General features: G+C 36.1%; 2 protein-coding genes and 1 long non-coding RNA gene across 3 annotated transcripts; 2 read left to right on the top strand and 1 right to left on the bottom strand.

Moving 5' to 3' along the window:
• Positions 1-4,965: 4,965 nt before the first annotated feature.
• Positions 4,966-6,164, bottom strand: LOC128281821 (uncharacterized). Its single transcript, XM_053019940.1, has 2 exons — positions 5,918-6,164; positions 4,966-5,807 (listed from the first exon to the last, which is right to left on the bottom strand). Exons 1-2 carry the CDS (start codon positions 6,162-6,164, stop codon positions 4,966-4,968), a joined length of 1,089 nt encoding a protein of 362 aa, XP_052875900.1.
• Positions 6,165-8,599: 2,435 nt separating this feature from the next.
• On the top strand, positions 8,600-9,076 carry LOC128281820 (uncharacterized). Its single transcript, XM_053019939.1, has 2 exons — positions 8,600-8,741; positions 8,868-9,076. The coding sequence occupies exons 1-2, from the start codon at positions 8,600-8,602 to the stop codon at positions 9,074-9,076; spliced, it is 351 nt and encodes a 116-aa protein (XP_052875899.1).
• A 4,602-nt stretch (positions 9,077-13,678) lies between these two features.
• On the top strand, positions 13,679-14,823 carry LOC108487490 (uncharacterized). The gene is made up of 2 exons (XR_001871658.2): positions 13,679-14,039; positions 14,523-14,823. It is a non-coding gene; the product is annotated as an uncharacterized LOC108487490 (long non-coding RNA).
• The last annotated feature ends 7,440 nt before the right edge of the window (positions 14,824-22,263 follow it).

Genomic DNA, 22,263 nt, shown 5'->3' with positions numbered 1-22,263 from the left:
AGCATACGTCCCACAGACACCTTCATGGACTTCTTCCAAAATTTTCTTAGCTTCTACGGCGTCTACACATCTTAATAGCACTTGATCTTTTCTTCTTTTGTATAATATATCCCCATCTAAGACATAGTCGATGGCCAGCCTTCTTAGAGTTCTTTTGTCATTCTCGCTTGCTTGGTCCGGGTATTCACGATTCTTCACATATTGCAATATATCATGATACCAAGGGTGATCATCTCTCTCTTTATTTTCTTCAATATTGTAACAGTGGGCCGGAATTTTATAAATGCTCATCCGAATGGGTTTGACATCTTCTTGTTTGTTCACCTTGATCATGGAAGCTAAGGTAGCCAAAGCATCAGCCATCTGATTTTTGTCTCGTGGAAGGTAGTGGAAGGTAATTTCATCAAACTCTTTAACCAATTCAAGGACTAGTTTTCGATAGTCGATCAACTTGGGGTCTCTAGTCATCTATTCTCCCTTGAGTTGATAAATCACTAGCGCGAAATCCCCATACACCTCTAGCACCTTAATCTTGCGTTGTATGGCTGCATGGACTCCTATGATGCACGCCTCGTATTCTGCCATGTTATTTGTACAATCAAAATCCAATTTACTAGTGAATGGATAATGATCTCCATTTGGGGACACTAAGACGGCCCCGATTCCATTACCCACAGCGTTAGACGCCCCATCGAAATTCAATTTCTAAGGAAGTTCTTCGAGAGCACCTTTTTCAGTGGTAGCAACACACATTAGGTCTTCATTCGAGAAGTCGAAGTTCAAAGGCTCGTAGTCTTCCAAAGCTCTACTGGCTAGAAAATCTGCTATTGCACTTCCTTTTACTACTTTCTGGTTCACATAGACTATGTCAAATTCAGAAAGTAGAATCTGCCATCGGGCCATCCTTCCATTCAAAGTTGTTGACTCCATCATGTACTTCAAGGGGTCAGATTTTGAGATAAGCCAAGTGGTGTGATATAACATATACTGCCTCAGTCTTCGGGTTGTCCAAATTAGGGCACAACACGACTTTTCTATCGGCGGGTACCTTGCCTCACATTCCGTGAACTTTTTACTGAGATAGTAAATAGCTTTTTCTTTCCTCCTCGACTCCTCATGCTGACCCAATACGCATCCCTTGGAGTTCTCGAATACTGCCAAATACAATATCAACGGCTTATCAGGGTTAGGTGGCATCAACACCGGGGCATTGGATAAATACTGTTTGACCTTGTCGAAAGCCCTTTGGCATTCTTCATCCCATTCCTGGGTTATGTTTCTTGAGGAGGCGAAAGACAGAGTCACATTTCTCGGTTAGTTGTGAAATGAACCGAGCAATGTAATTTAATCTTCCTAGAAAGCCTCGAACTTCTTTCTGAGTGCCCAGCGGGGATAGCTCTTGTATGGCTTTAACTTTGCCTGGATCAATCTCGATCCCTTTCTCACTAACCACGAATTCGAGCAACTTTCCAGACTTGGCTCCAAAGGTACATTTGGCGGGGTTGAGTTTTAGCTAAAACTTCCTCAACCTCAAGAACAATTTTTCCAGGACTTGTATGTGCTCCTTCTCTGTTCGAGACTTAGCTATCATGTCATCAACATAGACCTCGATTTCTTTATGCATCATGTCGTGAAAAAGGGTTACCATGGCTCTTTGATAAGTTGCCTCCGCATTCTTCAGTCCAAACAGGATCACCTTGTAGCAGAACGTCCCCCACATGGTTACAAATGTGGTTTTCTCCATATCTTCAGGATGCATCTTGATCTGGTTATATCTTGAAAAACCGTCCATAAATGAAAACAGTGAGTGTCCTGCCGTGTTGTCCACTAGGGTGTCAATATGAGGTAGTAGGAAATTGTCTTTTGGGCTGGCTTTATTCAAATCTCTGTAGTCCATACACATTCGCACTTTTTCATCTTTCTTAGGGACAGGGACGATGTTGGCTACCCAATCTGAGTATTTTACCACCTTCAGGAATCCAACGTCAAACTGCTTTCGAACTTCTTCCATTATTTTTAACAAGACATCAGGCCTCATTCTTCGGAGTTTTTGTTGAACAGGCTTGCACTCTTCTTTTATAGGGAGTCGATGAACCACGATGTCAGTGTCCAACCCGGGCATATCTTGGTATGACCATGCAAAGACATCTTTGAATTCTTGAAGTAATTCAATGAGGTCTCGCTTCATCTCCGCAGTGATACATGTTCTGATCTTCACCTCTTGTCCTTCTCCAAAGCTCACAATTTCGACTGATTCTTTGTGAGGTAGGATTTGTTTCTCGTCTTGTTCTACCATCCTCAACAAATCAGGAGATAGGTTACAGCCTTGGTCCTCTTCAAAATCCTGAGAATCATCCATACACACATCTTGCTCGAAAGGAAATTCTGAGTCGCTAGCAGTGTCACTCGTATCATTAATATCTGGGGACCTGTTATGAGGACGAAAGCAGATACAAAGAATCAAAAGAATTCGAAACATTTATTTGCGTGATATGATTATGAATGACGAATGAAAGAATATTTAAAAGAATGTTTCAAGAATAAAAGAATTCGAAAGTAATCATTTGTATAGTTATGAATGGAATTGAAAGGATGAGATAACATTTGCTCAAAAATGATAATAACCGAGCATTTTACTGAAATGTCGTTTTTAAACATCGGCCTATTTCACAAAAGATTCTTATTACTCCTAGGCCTAGAGCAATAAGTGTGTTTTGGACATTACTCTGAATCCATTCTAAAAACTACAGGAATCTCTTCCGCAGTCCAGTTGTCCAGAACACTTTCAGGCGTGCAAAGGTAAATGCCTGACAAATTCTCTCTTCCAGTCTCCTCTTCGCATATAACGTTGATGTCCAAGCTTTTCAGCCTTTCTTCTATAGCTCCCGTAATTTGTGTGTCTCTCTCGGGATGAATGGTTCCTCTGACACAAATGTTTTCGATATATGGGGGAATGTCATTGGTTTCCACTTGATTTCCTCTCCCGTTAATCGAGCTCTTCTTCTTTCTTGCTTCTTTTCCAGCTCCCTTCTCATTTGTTTCGCATTCGGATTAAATCCTAAACCGAAGCGGTGTCTCTTGTCATTCGGCATTGGCGTTTCAACCCTTCCTTACAGATGTCTCCTATGTCCCCTTTCGGGTAGGGCCCATCTTCTAATCGTCAGCTGGAGGCTCATCTTCGTGGTTTTTGACAATTTTGGCACCAGAATTTTGCTTCCCTCGGCAATGAAGGTTGCATTAACAAATTCCAAAGATCGAAATGAACATTCGATTGCTTCGTCATCTGTCTCCAAATAGGGTGCATTATTGCTCACAGTTGCAATAATATCCTCCTCAGCCTTGATCGTTATCAATCTTCCTTCCGATATTAACTTCAATTTCTGATGCAATGAGGAAGGCACTGCCCCAGCTGAATGTATCCAGGGCCTTTCCAACAAGCAATTGTATGAGGGCTTGATGTCCATTATGACGAAATCCACCTCATATGTGTTTTGCCCAATTTGAAGAGGTACCTCGATTCTGCCCATCACCTTTCTTTCCGTGCCATCAAATGCATTTACGATGTTCTGGCACTCCTTCATGTGAGAGTTGTCTATAGGTAATCTATTCAGCGTGGTCAAAGGCAGGACGTTCAAAGCTGACCCATTGTCAATCAGTACGCCTGGCAGCGTATACCTTTTACAGCGCGTGGTGATATGTAGAGCTTTAGTCAACCCCATGCCCCCGGGTGGTATCTCGTTGTCATTAAAGAAGATATAATTTTCGGCACTTATGTTGTTCACCAAACGGTCTAGTTTGTTAACAGATATGTTATTGGCAACGTATGTCTCGTTTAAGACCTTCATTAGTGCGCTACGATGAACTTTCGAGCTTAGAAGTAAGGCCAACACTGAAATACGGGCTGGTTGTTTACATAGCTGCTCCATCACGCTGTATTCGCTATGCTTTAGGAATTTTAAAAACTCATTGGCCTCCTCTTCGTTAACTGGCTCATTAATAGGTTTGGTTGCTTTTCCCTTCATTTCCTCAAACACCTGGGCTTTTCCTTTTGTAGGCTGCACCTCCTCATTCGCTGTATCGTAACGCCTCCCGCTACATGCATAGGAACCCTTGTCTTGGTCCCCTCTTGAGAAGTGTCAATCGAGCTCTCCTTTCCGGGTATCGTCACACTGCAATCATAATTCCATGGGACGTTTTTACTGTCTTTGTAAGGGAAGACTACAGGTCTTTGGATTATGACCCTCGGTGGCATTTGTACTTCGATTTCATTATTTTTGGGTCTCGAAATGATCACCACGGGATAGTTAGGCATTTGATTTTGTGCCATCGATTCTCCCTCCGATGCACATATATCTCCCTCTACAGGGTTTGCGGTCTCTTCATAGAATTCAATTTCTTTATTGTTCATCATGTTTTGTACAGGGCTCTGAACTCTATGCAATCTTGAATTTCATGCCCCACATTATCGTGAAACTCACAGTAGTTTCTCCCTTCTTCATATTCTTCCCTCGAATCCAACACGATCAATCCTCTCTTGGCCATCTCCTTCCATACCCGCCTCAACGGGGTCCTGACTTCTGCCACCTCATACTTGGTCTTCTTATTCAAGCCTTCACTTATCCCATTCACTCCTTGGTCGGTATGATTGGGGAGTGGGTTTCCTGCTACATTGGGCATGGCTGGGTCATCAAATCTCACAATCCCTACCTTAATGAATCTTTCGACTACTTTCTTGAACGCAGTGCAATTTTCGATTGAGTGCCCGGTAATTCCCGCGTGGTATTCACATTGGGTGTTTGTGTCATACCATTTGGGATACGGGGGCTGCAGTGGCTCTAGGTAGAAAGGGGATACTACATGAGCGTTGAACAGGTTCTGGTACAACTCCCTATATGTCATGGGTATAGGGGCAAATTGTGGCCTTTCTGTGTTCTTCCTCAAATTGGATTCTTGTCTTACAGAGCTTTATTGATTGGTAGTCACCGTTTTGGGTTGATTCACGGTAATTGACTTGGACTGCCCCTTGTTGAATGTGCTCGTGTTGTTCACTCCATTGTCCTTTTTCCTTGGGGCCGACTTTCTGGCACTTTCTCCCGACTCTATTTTGCCGCTCCTCACAGCATTCTCGATCATTTCCCCCGTCATCACTATGTCGGAGAAGCTTTTTGTGGTGCTTCCTAACATATAGGTGATAAAAGGGGCTTTCAAGGTGTTGATAAAGAGCATTGTCGTCTCCTTTTCTAGAAGTGGCGACTGAACTTGTATGGCCACCTCTCTCCACCTTTGTGCATACTGTCTGAAGCTTTCATTTGACTTTTTTTCCATATTCTGGAGAGTGATTCTGTCGGGGGTCATGTCCGTCACATGATTGTATTGCTTCATAAAGGCCTGAGCCAGGTCCCTCCATGAGTTAATCTTGGCTCGACTCAGTTGATTATAGCATTTAGACACCGCTCCAACCAGACTATCTTGAAAACAGTGGATTAGTAGCTGGTCATTGTTAACATATCCGGTCATTCGCCTGCAGAACATGGTGATGTGGGCTTCAGGGCAACTTGTTCTATTGTATTTCTCGAATTCAGGCATTTTGAATTTTGAGGGAAGGACTAAATCTGGGACCAGACTCAGATCTTTGGCATCAATCCCTTGATGATGATCTGCGCTCTCCATGGCTTTGAATTTTTCCTCGAGCCATCTACAACGTTCTTCCAATTGTTTTTGCGAATCCATCCTCACCTTTTCCTCTTCAGCCGCTTCATCCAAGTCAGGAACGGACGGATAGTTCGGGTTGTTGACAAAGTTAGAGCCTGAGCCGGCTTAGAAGTTCATCGGAATTGAAGCTCCGGCCTGAACTTGCTGGGGCATGATTGTGACCGATGGTTTTTGTAGGTTAATCTTAGGCTTCATCGGTATATGCATCGGAGTAAAGCTAGGGGGTATTGGAGATCTTCATTGGTTTTCTCAACTTGGTCCATGGGGCCCTTTCCCTTATCCATTCCTCCTAGCAGTAATTTGGATAACTGGGACATCATCTCTCTCTGAGACTCCATCATTTGCTCCTTCATCTCTCGTTGAATTTTGGCTAGCTGCTCTTCCATCTGGGACTGCATTTGTTCTTGCATGTCATTTTGCATTCGCTCTAATTTCTCGAGTCTCTTATCCATTGATTTTTTTTTCGTACCGTAGGGATGATGGTTGGTTGGTTTTCTTTGGTTTCCAGGTTACTGAAATAATTTTTAATTAATTAATTAGAAAATTCTTATGGCCTTTAATGCATAATGATATGATGTAATGCAAATGCATGAATGTAAATGAGGCATCAATTTTGATTCAATTGCCCTTAGAAAATTTCACTCGAAAATAAAATCTTTTACATAAAGTCGAATTACAAATAAAATTTCGCTCTAACACTTAAAGTCCTAATTTTTCTAAGTAACGAGGCCATCTCTTGTCCGCGATTCGACTCCAACTCATACTTCACACTCAGTATGTCCGCTTGAACCGCTAAAGTTTGCAAGTAGTCTGCTACCTCCCGAATTTGGGTTATGGCTTCCCCCATAAGGTAATCTCTGTTTCTTACTTGGTCTTGCGCATGGTGAAGCTGCTCTTTCCAACGATCCTCGTTTGTCTCGAAAAACTGGATCCGCATCTCGCAGTTCTGCAGTGACGCCTCTAAATCTTCTATCCTTCCTTTCATTTCTTCTATCTTGCTCAAGCTTGCCCTCAACTTTATTGCGGTATTGCAGTTTTGGTAATGATGCAGAGACTTCTCGAGTTTTGCCACTCTAGCCCTTAATTCCCCTTGCTCATTTCTACTTTCCAACAAACTCTTCTCCAAATCTTCGTTTCGTGATTGAGCTTCTCAAAATTTTCTTTCCCACCGATCGGTATTGGCTTTTTCTTCTCAAATTTCGTGGCGCCATTGTTCGGAAGTCTTACCTAAACCCACAGTCCTTATAGATAGGCGCAGCTTCTTGTAGTCTGTCTTTAAACTGTCCAGGTCTTCTTCGGCCTTACTTTTTCCTTTTTTCAATTTCTCAGCTTCTGACCTCTGAACATCAGCATCTAACTTTAGATGCATCTTCTCTTCCTTCAACTGTTCGATCATCTTCCCGAGCTCCGAACTCTTCTTCTCAAAATCTTACCTTATAATTTCCAATTCTGATGGGGCGACTTGTAATTGTTCCTCGATAGGTCGAGCATTCTCCAAGATTGTCCTAGGAATATTATCATTAATCCTCTTCTTAAACCACTTGCTATACTCGGGCGTTACCATGGAACCGACGGCTAACCTCTTCATCCAATAAGTTTGCTTCCAAGCATCCGATAACTCCCGAACTCTCTTCTTATAATAAGCACCTTTAAATAAGAATTCACTCTGAGCAAACCCATAGGTCGTGGGTACAAACTGCCTTGACTTATATTGCCTCAAGGTAATTGAGACTATTATTAAACTCAAGTGCGACATGTCGAGAAAATAGATATATCAATGTTGAATTTATATGAGATATGTGCAAGTATACTAACAATGTTGTTGTTTGATGCTTATACAAGTGCCAAACTGTTGATTGAATGGTAATATATTTATTTTATATGATGCATTGAATCGGTAAGTATTTTAATTTTTTTAAGTGATCTGCAAATGGTAGTAATGCTCCGAAACCCTGTTCTGGCAGCGGATACGGGTTAGGGGTGTTACATGTCAATACCGAAATTTATATTTGTTTATGCATTCTTTATTATCTCGTTTTATTATGAATTTATGTTTTATCCAACCCAATATTAATTCTTTCATAAAGGCAATATTTCGTATTTAGAAATTCGAGAAAATAGTGCCCTAACTTACTAGTTTTCAATTTTTCTCGTTTAGCCTAAATAATGGAATATTCTTTTAAGCCGCAATACGGGTTTTTGAATAAAAAGGTTTACTCTCGGAGATACGAGGTGTTATGTCCTAACTTACTGGATATGACATCTTGTTACCTCGAGATGAGATTTTTGCAAACAAAGGCAATATTCGGTATTTGAAAGTTCGAGTTATTGTGCCCTAACTTACTGGGTTTTGATTTTTCTTGTTTACTTTAAATAATCGAATACCCCTAAAAAAAAGAGTTAAAATACACGAATTTTAAATAAAAGGCAAGCTCATTCTTGAAGGCTCGAGATGTCGTGTCCTAACTTACTGGGTGTGACATTTTATTACTTCGAGATGAGAAGGTCTTTAACATCCGTTTCAATTTATTCGATCATTTTTAAATTAGCATTAATACAAAGAGGGATTGTATTTTAAATTCTTTCAAGTTTTCAAATCTTCGACACTAAGACACTAATTAATCAACTAGGTACAAATTTTAGGCGTATCGAGGGTGCTAACCCTTCCTCGTGCATAACCGACTCCCGAGCCTGTTTTCTTGATTTACGTGGACCAAAATCGTTATTTAAATAAATCAAATCATTTATTAAAAACAACCACTTTTACGAGGTGACCCAATCACACCTCATCAAAAAAGATTGGTAGAGACTCCCGTTCTTTCGTTTTCAAAATCCAAGTCGACCCCTCTTTTTCAAACTCTAAGATGGTTTCGACATAACTCGTACAATGTCAGATCACTGTCCGCTTCTTCTAAATACTGATATCGGAAGCAATTATATGGGACGTTCAAACTTTAAATTTGAAGCATGGTGGACTATAGAGGAGTCTCTCGAAAGAGAAATTAAGACAACATGGGAATCTTCCACAGGTACAATAGTTGAGGAACTAGAACAACTACAGCTGAGTTTAAGGAGATGGGCACTAAGGATTAAAAAAAGGTGAGAGGGGCTAAAAAGGAAGCTTTTGAATGAATTTGAAACCTTGTTGGAAACAGAAAAGGACGATGATACGATGGTAAAAATTATTGATACAAGAGTTCATCTTAATATGGAAATTGATAAAGATGACATGTACTGGGAACAAAGGGCGAGGGCTAGCTGGCTTAAACTAAGGGATAAGAATTCAAGTTTTTTTCACAAGTATGCCTCAACACGTCGGTGTAGAAACACAATATCTCGTCTGGAATTTGATGAAGAAGCATAAGTTACTGATGCAATTGAGATTAGTGAGGCGGGTTCATTATTTTTCCACAAACTGTTTACGTCTAATGGAGTAGGGGATTTATCTAATCCCTTGAATGGCATTGATAGGAAAATTTCGCAAGATATTAATGTAGTTTTACTATCTACTTATACAGAAGAGGAAGTTCATTCAGCTTTGAAAGGATTAGGGCCAATTAAGGCACCAGGATCTGATGGTTTTCCAGCATTATTCTTTCAAAGTTTTTGGCACATAGTAGGTAAAGACATCACCAGTTATTGTTTGGGGGTTTGAACAACGATCTAAATTTAGACTCTTTTAATCAGACGAATATTGTGTTGATCCCAAAAACCTCAAATCTCACAAATCTAGTTAATGTGAGGCAAATTAGTTTGTGCATGGTTATATATAAGATTGTGGCAAGAACAATTGCAAATCGTCTTCAAGAAGTAATAAGGAGATGTATTGATTTCGCTCAAAGTGCTTTTGTCCCTAAAAGATTAATTTCTGACAATGTGCTTGTAGCTTATGAAATCTTGCATACGTTTCACCAAAAACGAACAGGGAAAAAAGGATAAATGGCAATAAAGCTTGACATGAGTAAAGCCTACGATAGTGTCGAATGGGGTTTTTTAAAAGAAGTTATGCTACGGATGGGTTTTGCAAAAGAATGAGTAACACTTATTATGAAATGCATTACCACAGTTTCGTATGCAGTTAATATCGATGGAGGTAGGGGAAGAATTTTTCAACCATCTAGAGGATTACAGCAAGGGGATCCTCATAGCCCTTTTCTTTTTCTAATATGCAGTGAGGGGTTCTCATCTTTGATCAGACTAGCAATGAAATAAGGTTTGATGAAAGGTTTATATTAAAATTAAATCTCTTGAAATTGAAACAAACCCAATCTAAAATTAATCAAGGTTTATATTAAAATTAAATAAAAAACTGATATAAAAATATTTACACTCGTCCACATCTTTCAAATGTAGCTTCTCTGTAGGCCAAAATTAAATGAACAAAAACAAAAAACATAATTTAATAAGGAAAATGATAGAACATGATTTCTAAAATAAAAAAAAAATGTTACAGAAAAAAAAACTAAATTAGTTATTTTATGGATGCTTTTCTATTACCACATTTAAGAGGGTCAAAATTGTAACATACACATTTTCAAGCCTTCATAGAGGAAAATTTTAATTTGCTACTAAATATAAAAAATCATACCCTAATATAAAAATACAAAATATATGAAAATTTAAAAAATAAATAATAAATAAAGGTGGAAATGAAAAAATTGAAGGCAGTGCAATCCCTAAGTCCCAAGAACACCGTCATCTGCAAGGAAAAAAAAGAAATTAAAACATGTGGAAATATAATGGCTTAAGTAAAAGAAAAATCTATATTTTTGAATATTTGATTTCATTTTAAACTTATAGAAGGATGAGCATGCAAACACAAAAAACAATGAAAGCAAGAGACGATTGCACAAGGAAAGCTACACCCGACACAGATACATACAAACATGTTGAGGAAAAAAATAAAAATAGAGAAGCATCAAACAAAAAATAGAGAAGAAAATCGAAAAGAAAAATATAACAAAGAAAGGCACGATAATATTGAATCTAAGCTCACCAACAAACCGACTCATTCAAAATCCAAAATAGCCATAAACAAGGAAGCCAAAAAGAAAAGGGTAGACTTTCTTCTAGCATGTATGAATATTACATTGTTTAAATTCTCTAATTAATTCTAGCCTTTTTTTAAAAAAAAAAAAAAAGATGGAAGTTGAGTAAATTATTGGGTTATTGGGCAAATTATTATTGTTTTAGTCCCTCGTTGTTTAGTGTTTCTATAATCAATTTTTTAAATTAATTCAACGTAGTCATTGACTACAATATTTCGAATTCAATATCATATAGTGAAATATATCAAAGCTTTGGATACCGATGTCGTCATTTTAAATTTTTGATCGATTTAAGAGTATTTATCGATTATGCATTCCTCTAACTACTAACGTAATTGAATGATTATGACATTGAACCAATTGAATCAAGTCTATATACGAATTTATTAATATTATGGTGTAGTAATTTGAAAAGTATTGATCAAATGCACATTTCTTTAATTACTAACTTAATTCAATGAGTTATGACATTAATTATTGATTTAATTGAATGAATCTATGTAAGCATGTAATGACATTATAGTGTATACTGTCGAAACCATTTTTTTATTTCAATTTAAAAATGATGGATCGACGTTTTGGAAAGCAAAAATAGAGTCACCACCAATCTTTTCTTGTTTAGGTGTGATCAGATCACCTAGAAATTTAGATTGTTTTAAATAAAACATTTTGGTTTTTTGGTCTACGAAATTTTGACAAAACAGGTTCGGGAGTCGGTTACCTGTGAGGAAGGATTAGCACCCTCATTACGCCCAAAATTGGTACCAAATTGATTAAATACTGTCCTTATGTCTAAGCTTTAAAAAATGTTTTTGAAATGTGATTCCCTTTTGATAACATTTGAGTAACTCGAGTTAGTCATCGAAATTCTCTTGCCTAAGAGGAATATAGAATCACATCCAGCATGATAGGACATGATCCTTTAAGCCCTTGAAAACATGATGAATTTTGACTTCAAAAATTTATATGTTGAAAACCGCAAAAGGATGCCCAATTATTTAGTCCAACGAGAGAATCGAAACCCAGCACAGTAGGGTACGATTCCTCGAATTTCCAAACGTTGACCATTGCCTTTCCTTAGAAAATACGTGTGGAATTCTGAAGAGATATTCGATTATTTTGAACAAACGGGAAATTGCAACCCAGCACGATAGGGTACTATTCCCCGAATTGCCAAGCATCGAAGATTGCCTTCATTTTAAAGGGTTTTTAGAAAGCGTGAGTGAAATTTGAAGGAATCTTCGATTGTTTTGAAAAAACAAGAAATCACAACCCAACACGTTAGGGCATGATTCCCGAATTATCAAACACCGAGTATTGTCTTTGTTTTGGAAGGTTTTTGATAAACACGAGTGAAAACCTAAAGGAATATTCGATTGTTTTGAACAAACGAGAAATCACAACCCAGCACGATAGGGCATGATTCTCGAATTATCAAACACCGAGTATTGCCTTTGTTTTAAAGGATTTTTAGAAGACATGAGTGAAATTTTGAAGGGATATTTGATTATTTTAAGCAAACGGGAAATTGCAACCCAGCACGTTAGGGTACGATTCCGCGAATTACCAAATATCGCATATCGCCTTCGGTTAAAGGATTTTTAATAATTGCAAAACTAGCTTAAAACGCATTAATTCGATTTGAAATAAGACGAAATTAATCATAAAATTTAGATTTTGGAAAATCACATTTCATAAACCAAGTGGACAATGACGATATGGGGTAATAGGCACATACGAGATGCAATCAATTAACAAACTAATAATTAAATATAGCTAACCTAAAAAAATGCAACCCGATTACAATAATGCATGGGGAATAATTGATATAATAATACAATGACGAAAATGATAACGATCACACAAGCAAAACAATACATACAATAATATGCCACAATAATGTACATAGCATGATATAGAATGACCAATGCAAGATATAAAGATAACATAGCAATTAGAAGTCAATGTGCTATAAAACGGTTTTAAAATAATAACGAATAAATGAACCTATATATATATAGGTTGACAAATTTGCATGAAAACTAGGGATAGCTATATGATTTTTGGAATATATATTATAGAATAAAAATTTGAATCAAATTGCGTGTAAAATATTTTAGACACAAATGCATTTAAAAATGACAATGTACATAATAATTTAAATAATATATATAATATGAAGAAATAATAATTAGTGGCAAGGTATTACTCATATGATAGATTTTTTATTTAAAACTTATGTATAAAAATAAATATATGTGAAATTATATTATCATACATACCATTTTACTTAAAAATATTTTAAAGAGATATTAAATAACATACTTGGATAACATAATATGGAGACACATTTTAAAATAACAATTTTATGAGTACAAAGATGGATTTTTCAAAACAGTATCATATGTACATATAGACATGCAAATTAAACATAAATTAAGAAATATTTTAAATAATTTATGTGTATGAATATATTAACAACACTTATTAATAAGGTATTAAAACAATGTAATATAAAAGAATTTTACAATATACAAAACAATAATTATTATAAAAGCTAAAAAGAATGATTAGTATACAACATATATAAAATATTTAAAGAAATAAGACACATGATGCGAAAAAATAATCTAAAAATAATTATATAAATGTAACAAACAAAATTATTAACATGGATTAATGCATAAACATATTAAATATATTTTAAATTAACCAATTGTACAATTATAAGACCAAATTAATACTGCAATAAAATAGGGAGGATAATTTGCAAATAAAGTAATCATAACATGGACCAATGCTCAAAGCGCATAAATGTATGGGGACTGAATTTGTAAATATCTCGCGCCTACAATGCTGCAAGTAACCGCGGATCAAAGTGAAATAAAGCACAAATTAGTAGGCCAAATTTTAAAACACAAGGTAGGCAAATTGGGCGCAAATTGAAGGCTGTGCGCAAGGGGAAGGATTTGTTGCGAAATTCCCCATTTTTGAGTGGTAATGCGCAAATTGGGCCTGTCAAATGAGTCACCTGGTGGACCTTACTCCATAAAACTGTGCCATTTTATTAAATGGTCATTTAAGACCCCTTTTCTTCTATTTCTTTTCCCCAAACGCAGCCTCCATTTTAGATCAAAAGAAATTCCAGCCTTTAAAATCAAATTTTTTAGGGTTTCCTCCACTTGACTGCCAAACCACCATGATTTTAGGTGATTACCAGTAAGCGAGACGTGCCCAATCTTGCCGTTAAAGGAACTCGACCAGATCTAAAAGGATTCGGTAAGTATTTTCCCTTCTTTCTTCTTTATTTGAATGAAGCTTTCAAATCTCATGTTATTTAAAAATAAATAAAAATAGATTTGTAAAATGAATAGATTTCCACTATTATGTGACCTCTCGCCCTTATACTCGCATGACAGATTTAGGGCTTTCATCGGCCTTTAGTTGCATAAAAAGGAGCAAACAAATAAGAAAATAAAGAGAAAAGAAAAAACAGGGGAGAAAAAAATTGGAAGAGAAAAAAAATGAAATCACCTCTATTGATCTAAATGCACCTTTCTCTCTTTTCTGTGCGTGTGTACAGATATTGTATGCGTAGAGTATATTCTGTGTGCGTAGAGTATATTCTGTGTGCGTAGAGTGTGTAATCTCCTCCCTTTACAAAGATTAAAAGCTGGGCTTTTATAGTCGAAAAAGGAAATCAACCGAAAATATACAATATATTTGTTTCCATTCGCTGTTGTTTTTGTTTCTTTCTTGCAGGTACAGAGTCTGTTGGCATGCGCACGGGGTGGGGGCGTGGCGTACGAGGGCTGTGGAGGTATGGGACTGCTGTAGTGGAGGTATGGGTCTATTGCCCAGTTGCTGTTGAGGCGCAGGAGAGAGGGGTGACTTAGGGTTTGCCGAAACTTGGCTCAATTTTTGGGGCCGTTTGGGTCTGTTCCAGCTATTGGGCCGTTGTATTTGGGCTATGGGGCATTGGGTATCAATATTGGTTGTAATATTTGGACCTTTATGACAGATTATTAGTTTGGTTTCATTCTTTGGACTTTTGGTTTAATAATTTGGTATTTATTTTGGGTTTTGGTTCTAACGTGGGCCCAGGCTAAATTGGCCCATTACATATACGTATTTCTAAAAGTATTGATCAATTGTATATTCTTCTAGTTTGAGGCGCAATCGAATAATCTGTTACATTAATTGTATAACCAATGTTCCAATTGAATAAATTGTTATAATTAATCGTACAATCATCAATCCAATCGGTCCATGTAAACATAACATTGAGTATACATGTTTGGAATTCAATACCATATAGTGAAATATATCAATATTTTAAATATTTGATCAATTTAAGAGTATTTATCAATTATGAATTGCTTTAACTACAAACGTAATTGAATGCTTATGACATTGAACCAATTGAATCAGATCTATATATGAATATACTAACATTGTGGTGTACAAGTAATTTGAAGAGTATTGATCAATTGTACATTTCTCTAATACTAACGTAACTGAATGGGTTATGAAATCAATTGTACATTGATTGATCTAATTGAATGAATCTATGTATGAAGGTAATAACACTATAGTGCGTAAGTTTGTTTTAAAATATATATAAATTGTATATTCCTCTATTTACTAGGAATTGCAATATTCAACCCTTGGAATTGCGACCTCCCAGACAGTATAGAAGACCAATGATACCCTTCAATGGTATCGCGACATCCTACTCGGGTATCGCGACATCTTAAAGAAGACTCCCAAGTTCGATACTGCTCGAGATATCACGATATCTTCCTCAGGATATCGGGATATCACCTTCATCAAAGAGACAAACTTGGACAAAAATGACAACTTTTGTCTACCCGACCCACCAATCAAACAAGGCCCGTGTAGGGGCAATTTTGACATCGAAAAGTCATCATAACACCCTTCAAAACAGCTAAAAATTACTGAGGAGAGAGACACATTTTAGTTTAGTTTAGGTTTAGTTTTCTCTAAGTTTTCTATAGGTTTTCTTTAGTTTTTCTTTACACTTTTATAAGGTTCTTATTTTTCTCTTCTTCTACCTTAAGATTAGAGTTTTTTTTTTTTTGCTTCATTTGAAGTGTACTGTTATCAAAGACGAACAGAACAACAACAAAAATTTCAGTATTACAGCAATCAAAATTAAAACGCATTCCAACTCTAATAAACCTATGAATACAACAAAACAAAAACTCACCGCCAAGCTTTAAACATTTTCACTTGATTAAAACCTCTTTTTCATCTGCTCTCAAGAATAGAATTGTGTCATCCGCAAATTGTAGATGAGAAAAAATTAGACCCGGAATAACATTTTGAAAGCCTTCGATTATTCCTAACTCTACAGCTTTATCCAACGCCAAATGAAGAACTTTCATCACTAAAATAAATAAGAATGGAGATAGTAGATCTCCTTGACGAAGGCCTCTGTGAAATCTGAATTCATTTGATATTGATCCATTAATGATAACTGTTGCTCGCACCGTAGTTATGCATTCCATTATCCATCTTCTCTATTTTTTACCAAACCCCATCTTGAATAACACTAACTCCAAAAAATCCCACCGAACGCTATCATATACTTTAGAAAATCTAATTTAAAAATTATATTGCCCTCGTATCCACCTTTTTTCTTAACCGATTAAATTAATTCATTTGCTATTAAAATTCCATCAAAAATCTGTCTACCTCTGATAAGAACACATTGTGTGTCACTCATCACCTCTCTGACTACCTACCTTAACCTTCGAGACAACACCTTTGACACAATCTTATACAAAGAACTCACCAAACGAATTGGCCTAAAATTTGATATTTCATTTGGATTTTCCACCTTCAGAATGAGTGTGGTAAATGAAGAGTTAATACTCTTCTCAAGCTTTCCGGATATGAAAAAATCAGACATCAATCCATATAAGTCCATCTTTACAATCTCTCAACATTTTCTAAAAAAACACAAATTAAAACCATCCAGACCAGGCACTTTAGATTCATCACAACTTCAAATTGCCTCTTTGATCTCTTCTATCGAGAACGATTCCTCCAATTTCAAAGCCCTTTCCTCATTAAGTTTTCTGAATTTCAAATCTAATTCCATTTTCCATCTTCTTGCAGGGCAATCAAAATAGTTTTTGAAAAATTTGTACAGCCCATCTCTCATCTCCTTAGGTTCCTTGTATGACCGACCCCCAATTTTTAAATTGTAAACCATTTTTCTTTTACCTTTGATTTTAACAGCTCCATGGAAAAAAACACTGTTGGCATCCCCTTCTTTTAACTATGTCATCCTTGATTTTTGTCGCCAAATAGATTCTTTAAATTTTATTGCTTCTCAAAGCTTGATGTTCAACTTTTTTAACTCAACCATTTGCAGCTCAGTCAACTTTCTTTGTTCGCTTGCTTCATCTATCTCCTTTATCCTATCTTCGCTTTAAATAATTCTCTTTTCTAAAATATTGCCAGTATCAACATTCCATTTCGTAAGAGCTCCCTTCAGTTTACGTAATTTAACTGTTGTTTTCCCCTTAAACAACCCATTCCCGGCCATTCCATTTCAATTAATCTCATACATTTTTCCTTTTTAAACCATGTATTAATGAACTTGGTCTTGGTCCCTAGTTGATAGATTCGTTTACCAAAGAGACTGGAATATGATCTGATATCGATCTGTTAAGACTTTGCTGTTGTAAGTCCTTCAAATGGACAAACCAATTTTCCTTAATTAAAAATCTGTCCAATCTGCTACGTTTACCGTCCGAACCAATACAAGTGAACTTTTTTCCCAATAACGACAAATCAACCAGCTTACATCTATCAATAACTTCTCCAAACTCTTTCGAACCCTTCTCAATGCCCCCAACAATTTATACGTTCACTTCTATTTCTCACCACATTAAAATCCCCACCAATTATCCATGCTTTACTAAATTAATTTCTCAATCCGAATATCTTATCCCACAGAATTTTTTAATTTGAAAGATTGTTGGGAGCATATATATTAATCAGAACTGTCTCATTCCCTTCATTCACCCATTTACCTTCAACTACAATAAACCTCTTCCCACAAAACTCTACATCGACCGCAAAGCTACCCTTATCCCAAATAGTTAATAAATCCTCTGATCTTTCAATAATAGTAGAAAATTTAAAATCAAAACAGTCATCACCCCAAATCCTTCTAACTAAATCTACTGACACCATTTCTAATTTAGTTTCTTGAAGGAAACATACATTAAACCTAGTCTTTCTCACTAATCTATTGACAGTATCAATTTTAGCTACCGATCCCAACCTTCTAATGTTCCAGATGACAATTCGCATATTTCTGACCAAATTGAACAATTAAAAAGAAAAAAAAAAAAACAACCACTCACCAGAATCTTGAAAACCCCCAACCCTCAGTTTTTGAATGCTCCCTATTGATTTTCTTCAACCCTCATTATCTCTTCGATAACTATCTTCTCATCACCTTGCACACTAAATCCCAGCATTTTCCCTACCTCCCATGTCTTCTTCACTTCTCTTAAGATAACTTTTCTTCTATTGCTGATGTCTGAATCCGATAACGACAAATTTGCAATACTTTCGTTGTTCTTAGAAACACCTTTTCCTTTCGATTTTCTTGCTCCCATGTCCCTCTTCTTCTTCTCTTTCATTGTGAGTACTATGTCCTGAATATCTCTCATAGATCTACTCTTCTTATTCAGCTGCTTTGTCTAATTTGGAGAATTTCCTCTTCAATATCAAATGCTGTAACCTAATCCCTTTGATTCTTTGTATCTAAAAAACAAGATGAAATTTGATTTAACATTAGGCTCTCTTCATTGTCTGTACACTGCATAACATTCTCATTAAAGCCCATTTCATTACCCTTCGAAATTTAAGTTTCCATCCCTATATTCTAACCCAAACCCAATGCCAAGCCCATATTATTTAAATCTTCAATGCCCTGATTAGATAAATCAACATTTGCCTTCCCTCCTACAGGAACACTCATCAAGTTACAAAAAGAGTTAGTTTCCACATTAAATGCCTCAGCCGACATACCCTGCACCCCATTATCATTTCTTTCATTCTCAAGGCATGTCTCTATAACTCCTTCAACCTCATTGTTTTGTCTTCCCTCCGGTGACAATTTCAGTTTCGATTTGTTTGTCGATTCCACTTCCGATGAAGCAACTTCTTCTCTCACCATTTGATCCCCATATCTTTTTTTTTTTATTTTCATTTGTTTTTTCCACCAGACCTCTTTCTTTTATACGTATTGGAAATGTCTCATTGCCAACCTCCAGCATTATTAGTTCTTCGAGTTTATGAGCTTACTTTGTTAAGATCAGAATATCCATCTTTTCAAAGTTGTTAGCCATTGTTATATTTTCACCCATAGCAATTATCTCTCCTTATAAATCAACCACTCTCTTAAACGTTTGGTAGTTCCAGCAATGAAGTGAAATCCCAGCAACTTCGATCCAAACTGCCCTTTCCATAACTTTAAATTTTTCCGATCATGGCTCTATATTGATGAAAAATTCTTTCAGATATACCCAGTCTCTTTGCTTTAAAATCTTCAAAAGCTCACCATTAGGAACCTAGCTATTCTTTAAATTCTTTCGTATATGCCTTGAACTCTCTTGACATTTAATTCTCCAAGGCCCAAACTAGCTATTCTTTCTGACAAACTATTTGAATTGCAGAAAGACGTCGTCTCCCCTACCAAGCAACGCTATAGCTTCCAAAGTTGTTCATTCTCAACATGGCCTTAAACAACTTTTAATTTGTTCATCCCTGTTCTTTCCACTTCTACTGACTTTAGCCTTCTGTATATCACATTTCTATTTGATTTATCCCATGCCTCTTTCTGATACTCCATCCCTCTCGACTGCATCACTTCCATTTGGCTTAAATCTTCCTTTGCCTATACTTTTTTCCATATTTTTCTTTTGCCACTGAATTTGGCCATCTTCACCCAGATCTTTTTTCCTAAAATCACAAAACCATCGAGTCTTGAAATTTCCCTTTGAGCAGTCTCCAGATTAGTAAACCTTACAAATCCAAAATTCTTACCCTCCATGCTTCTCTTAACTGGAACAAAAGCATCCAATAGATTCCTATAAAATTGGAATAACACCCATAATCCTTTCCAATCCATCCTGTAAGGAATATTGTATACGAAAATCGTTCTCAGATTATCTTTCACTTTCCGATCACCCATGATTCTAGAATATATTTCTTTTTTTCCAAGTAGAAGTAAATTTAATTTTAAAATTTTGTCACACATAATTAGAGTCTATTTTCCTATATTTACTTTTTTTATTTTTTATGTTATTTAAGTTAGTTAGCACTATATTTAAGGTTTATTTACATTTCTAGTCCCTATACTTTGTTTTCAAGACTCTTTAAGCTTTAGTTTAATGCATTTCAATTTATTTCATTTTAAATCTATTAAAGCTTATTCCTTTTATGTTTCTTGCTTTAGATTTATTTGTTAAATGCTTTTGGTTTCATGATATTTAAGTTTTCTTGCATGAAAATCTTAACTTTTACATTTTTTATTAAGTTTTACTTTTATGGCTGCTTTGTTTTCTATGGTTATGTTTATTTTATTGACTTTGAACATGTGTAGCTAAATCTTTAAGGAGGTTGGTTAATAGAGATGTGGATAAATTAAAATATTTAGACAAAGGACTAAATCATAATAAATTGGACTTATTTGAATAGAACTAAGAACTTAAGTAGTGACGTCCCTGAGGAAATATTAAGATAAAGTGAGATCGGAAGGTAATCTTATCACACACCCGTTCGTTAGTCGTGGATTAATTGGTGAGAACGGAAGATAAATCGGACCTAATTCATCTAAGTCGATAAAATTTAGATCAGAAGATAAAATGGAGTCACTTGGTAATTTACACGATTTATGTCCTTATTCCAAGATTTGGTGAACCACGTCGAAGTCAACCAACCTTTATTAGTCATTTGCTATATTGTCCCTTTAGTTTACATTTCTTACAATTTAGTCCCTAGAGTAAAATATTTAATTTTCTTGCAAACTTATCTTTATGAATTGTCGTAATATAAAATCGTATTAGTAGCCACTTAGCTTCTATTATGTATGCTAGTTATTGCTCAATCGTCTTTTCCTTTGGGTTCGATCTTTGGAATACTTCGATGTTTCATTGTAACATTATAAATATTACAACTTATCTGTATACTTGCAGTAAAATCAAACTTTAAAAATTGTTTCAAAAATTAGTTATTTTATTGCTCACGTACACAACTGGTAAACTAGGCTGTAAGTGAAATCATAAATCTAATTGAATCATGCCTTGCAACAAGAGCAAATACTTCTTTGTAATCCACCCCAAGCTCCTGGTTATAACATTTGGCCACCAAGCGAGCCTTATACTTGTCAAATTTTCCATTCTCCTTCAACTTTGTCTTGTACACTCATTTGACACCAATTGTCCTGTGCCCTTCTGGAAGCTCAATCAACTCCCATGTATCATTCTTCTCTATAGATGCAATTTATTCATCCATTTTCTTTTGTCATTTCTACTTCTTTACAGTTCGTTCAAAAGTTGTTGGATCACAATCCGCAAATAAGGAAAAGTGAATGACTAGATCTTTATTCTAACTAATGCCGGTTACCTCAAAATCTCCCACCCAGGCTTGTTTTCGTTTAATACGATTAGGATAAGGTTCAGCTACTTCTGCTTTGATGGCTATTGGAGGTTCATTTGGTGAATTCTCAAGCTCAATTGCTACTTGAGTTTACTGATCTAAAGGCTACCTTTCATCTTTAATTTCAGTGTCAACAAAGGTTTAAGAAGGTTACTAGTCGTCCCTATCCCAAGAGTTGTCCTCATCAAAAATTACATCCCTACTAATCACAATTTTCTCTGTTAAAGGACTAAACAGTTCATATGCTTTAGATGTTTCACTCACACCTAGAAAGACACACTTCTCTTTATTGTCATCAAGCTTCTTTCTCTTTGCACCTAGAACATGTGAATAAACAACGCAACCAAAAATTCTGAAGAGATTTATAGCTGGTCTCCTTCCATTCCAAGCTTCTTTAGGTGTCATGTTTTGAACAACAAAAGTAGGCTTATGTTCAAGACATGGATGCTCTAACTTACTACTTCTAGCCAAAATCGTTTTTGGACCTTTCTACCAGTAAGCATGCTTCTCACCATTTTAAGTATGGTTTTATTTTTCCTCTCTGATACGCTACTTTGTTGAGTGGTATATGCAGTGGTAAGCTCTTTCCGAATGCCATGACTTTCACAAAATGCTCCAAATTCCTTAGAGCAATATTCTCCACCAAGGTCAGTGTGAAGAGCTTGAATGGTTTTTCTAATGTCATTCTCAACAAGTGCCTTGAAACTAGTAAATGTACTAAATGCTTCTGATTTCTCAAGTAATAAGAAAACCCACATTTTCCAGGAATAATCATAAATGAAAGTAAGGAAATAAT

The sequence above is a fragment of the Gossypium arboreum genome, chromosome 10 (assembly GCF_025698485.1).
Source record: "Gossypium arboreum isolate Shixiya-1 chromosome 10, ASM2569848v2, whole genome shotgun sequence".
Classification (NCBI taxonomy): Eukaryota; Viridiplantae; Streptophyta; class Magnoliopsida; order Malvales; family Malvaceae; genus Gossypium; species Gossypium arboreum.
Note: the sequence above shows the minus strand (reverse complement) of the source record. Positions and strands in the feature narration are given on the sequence as shown.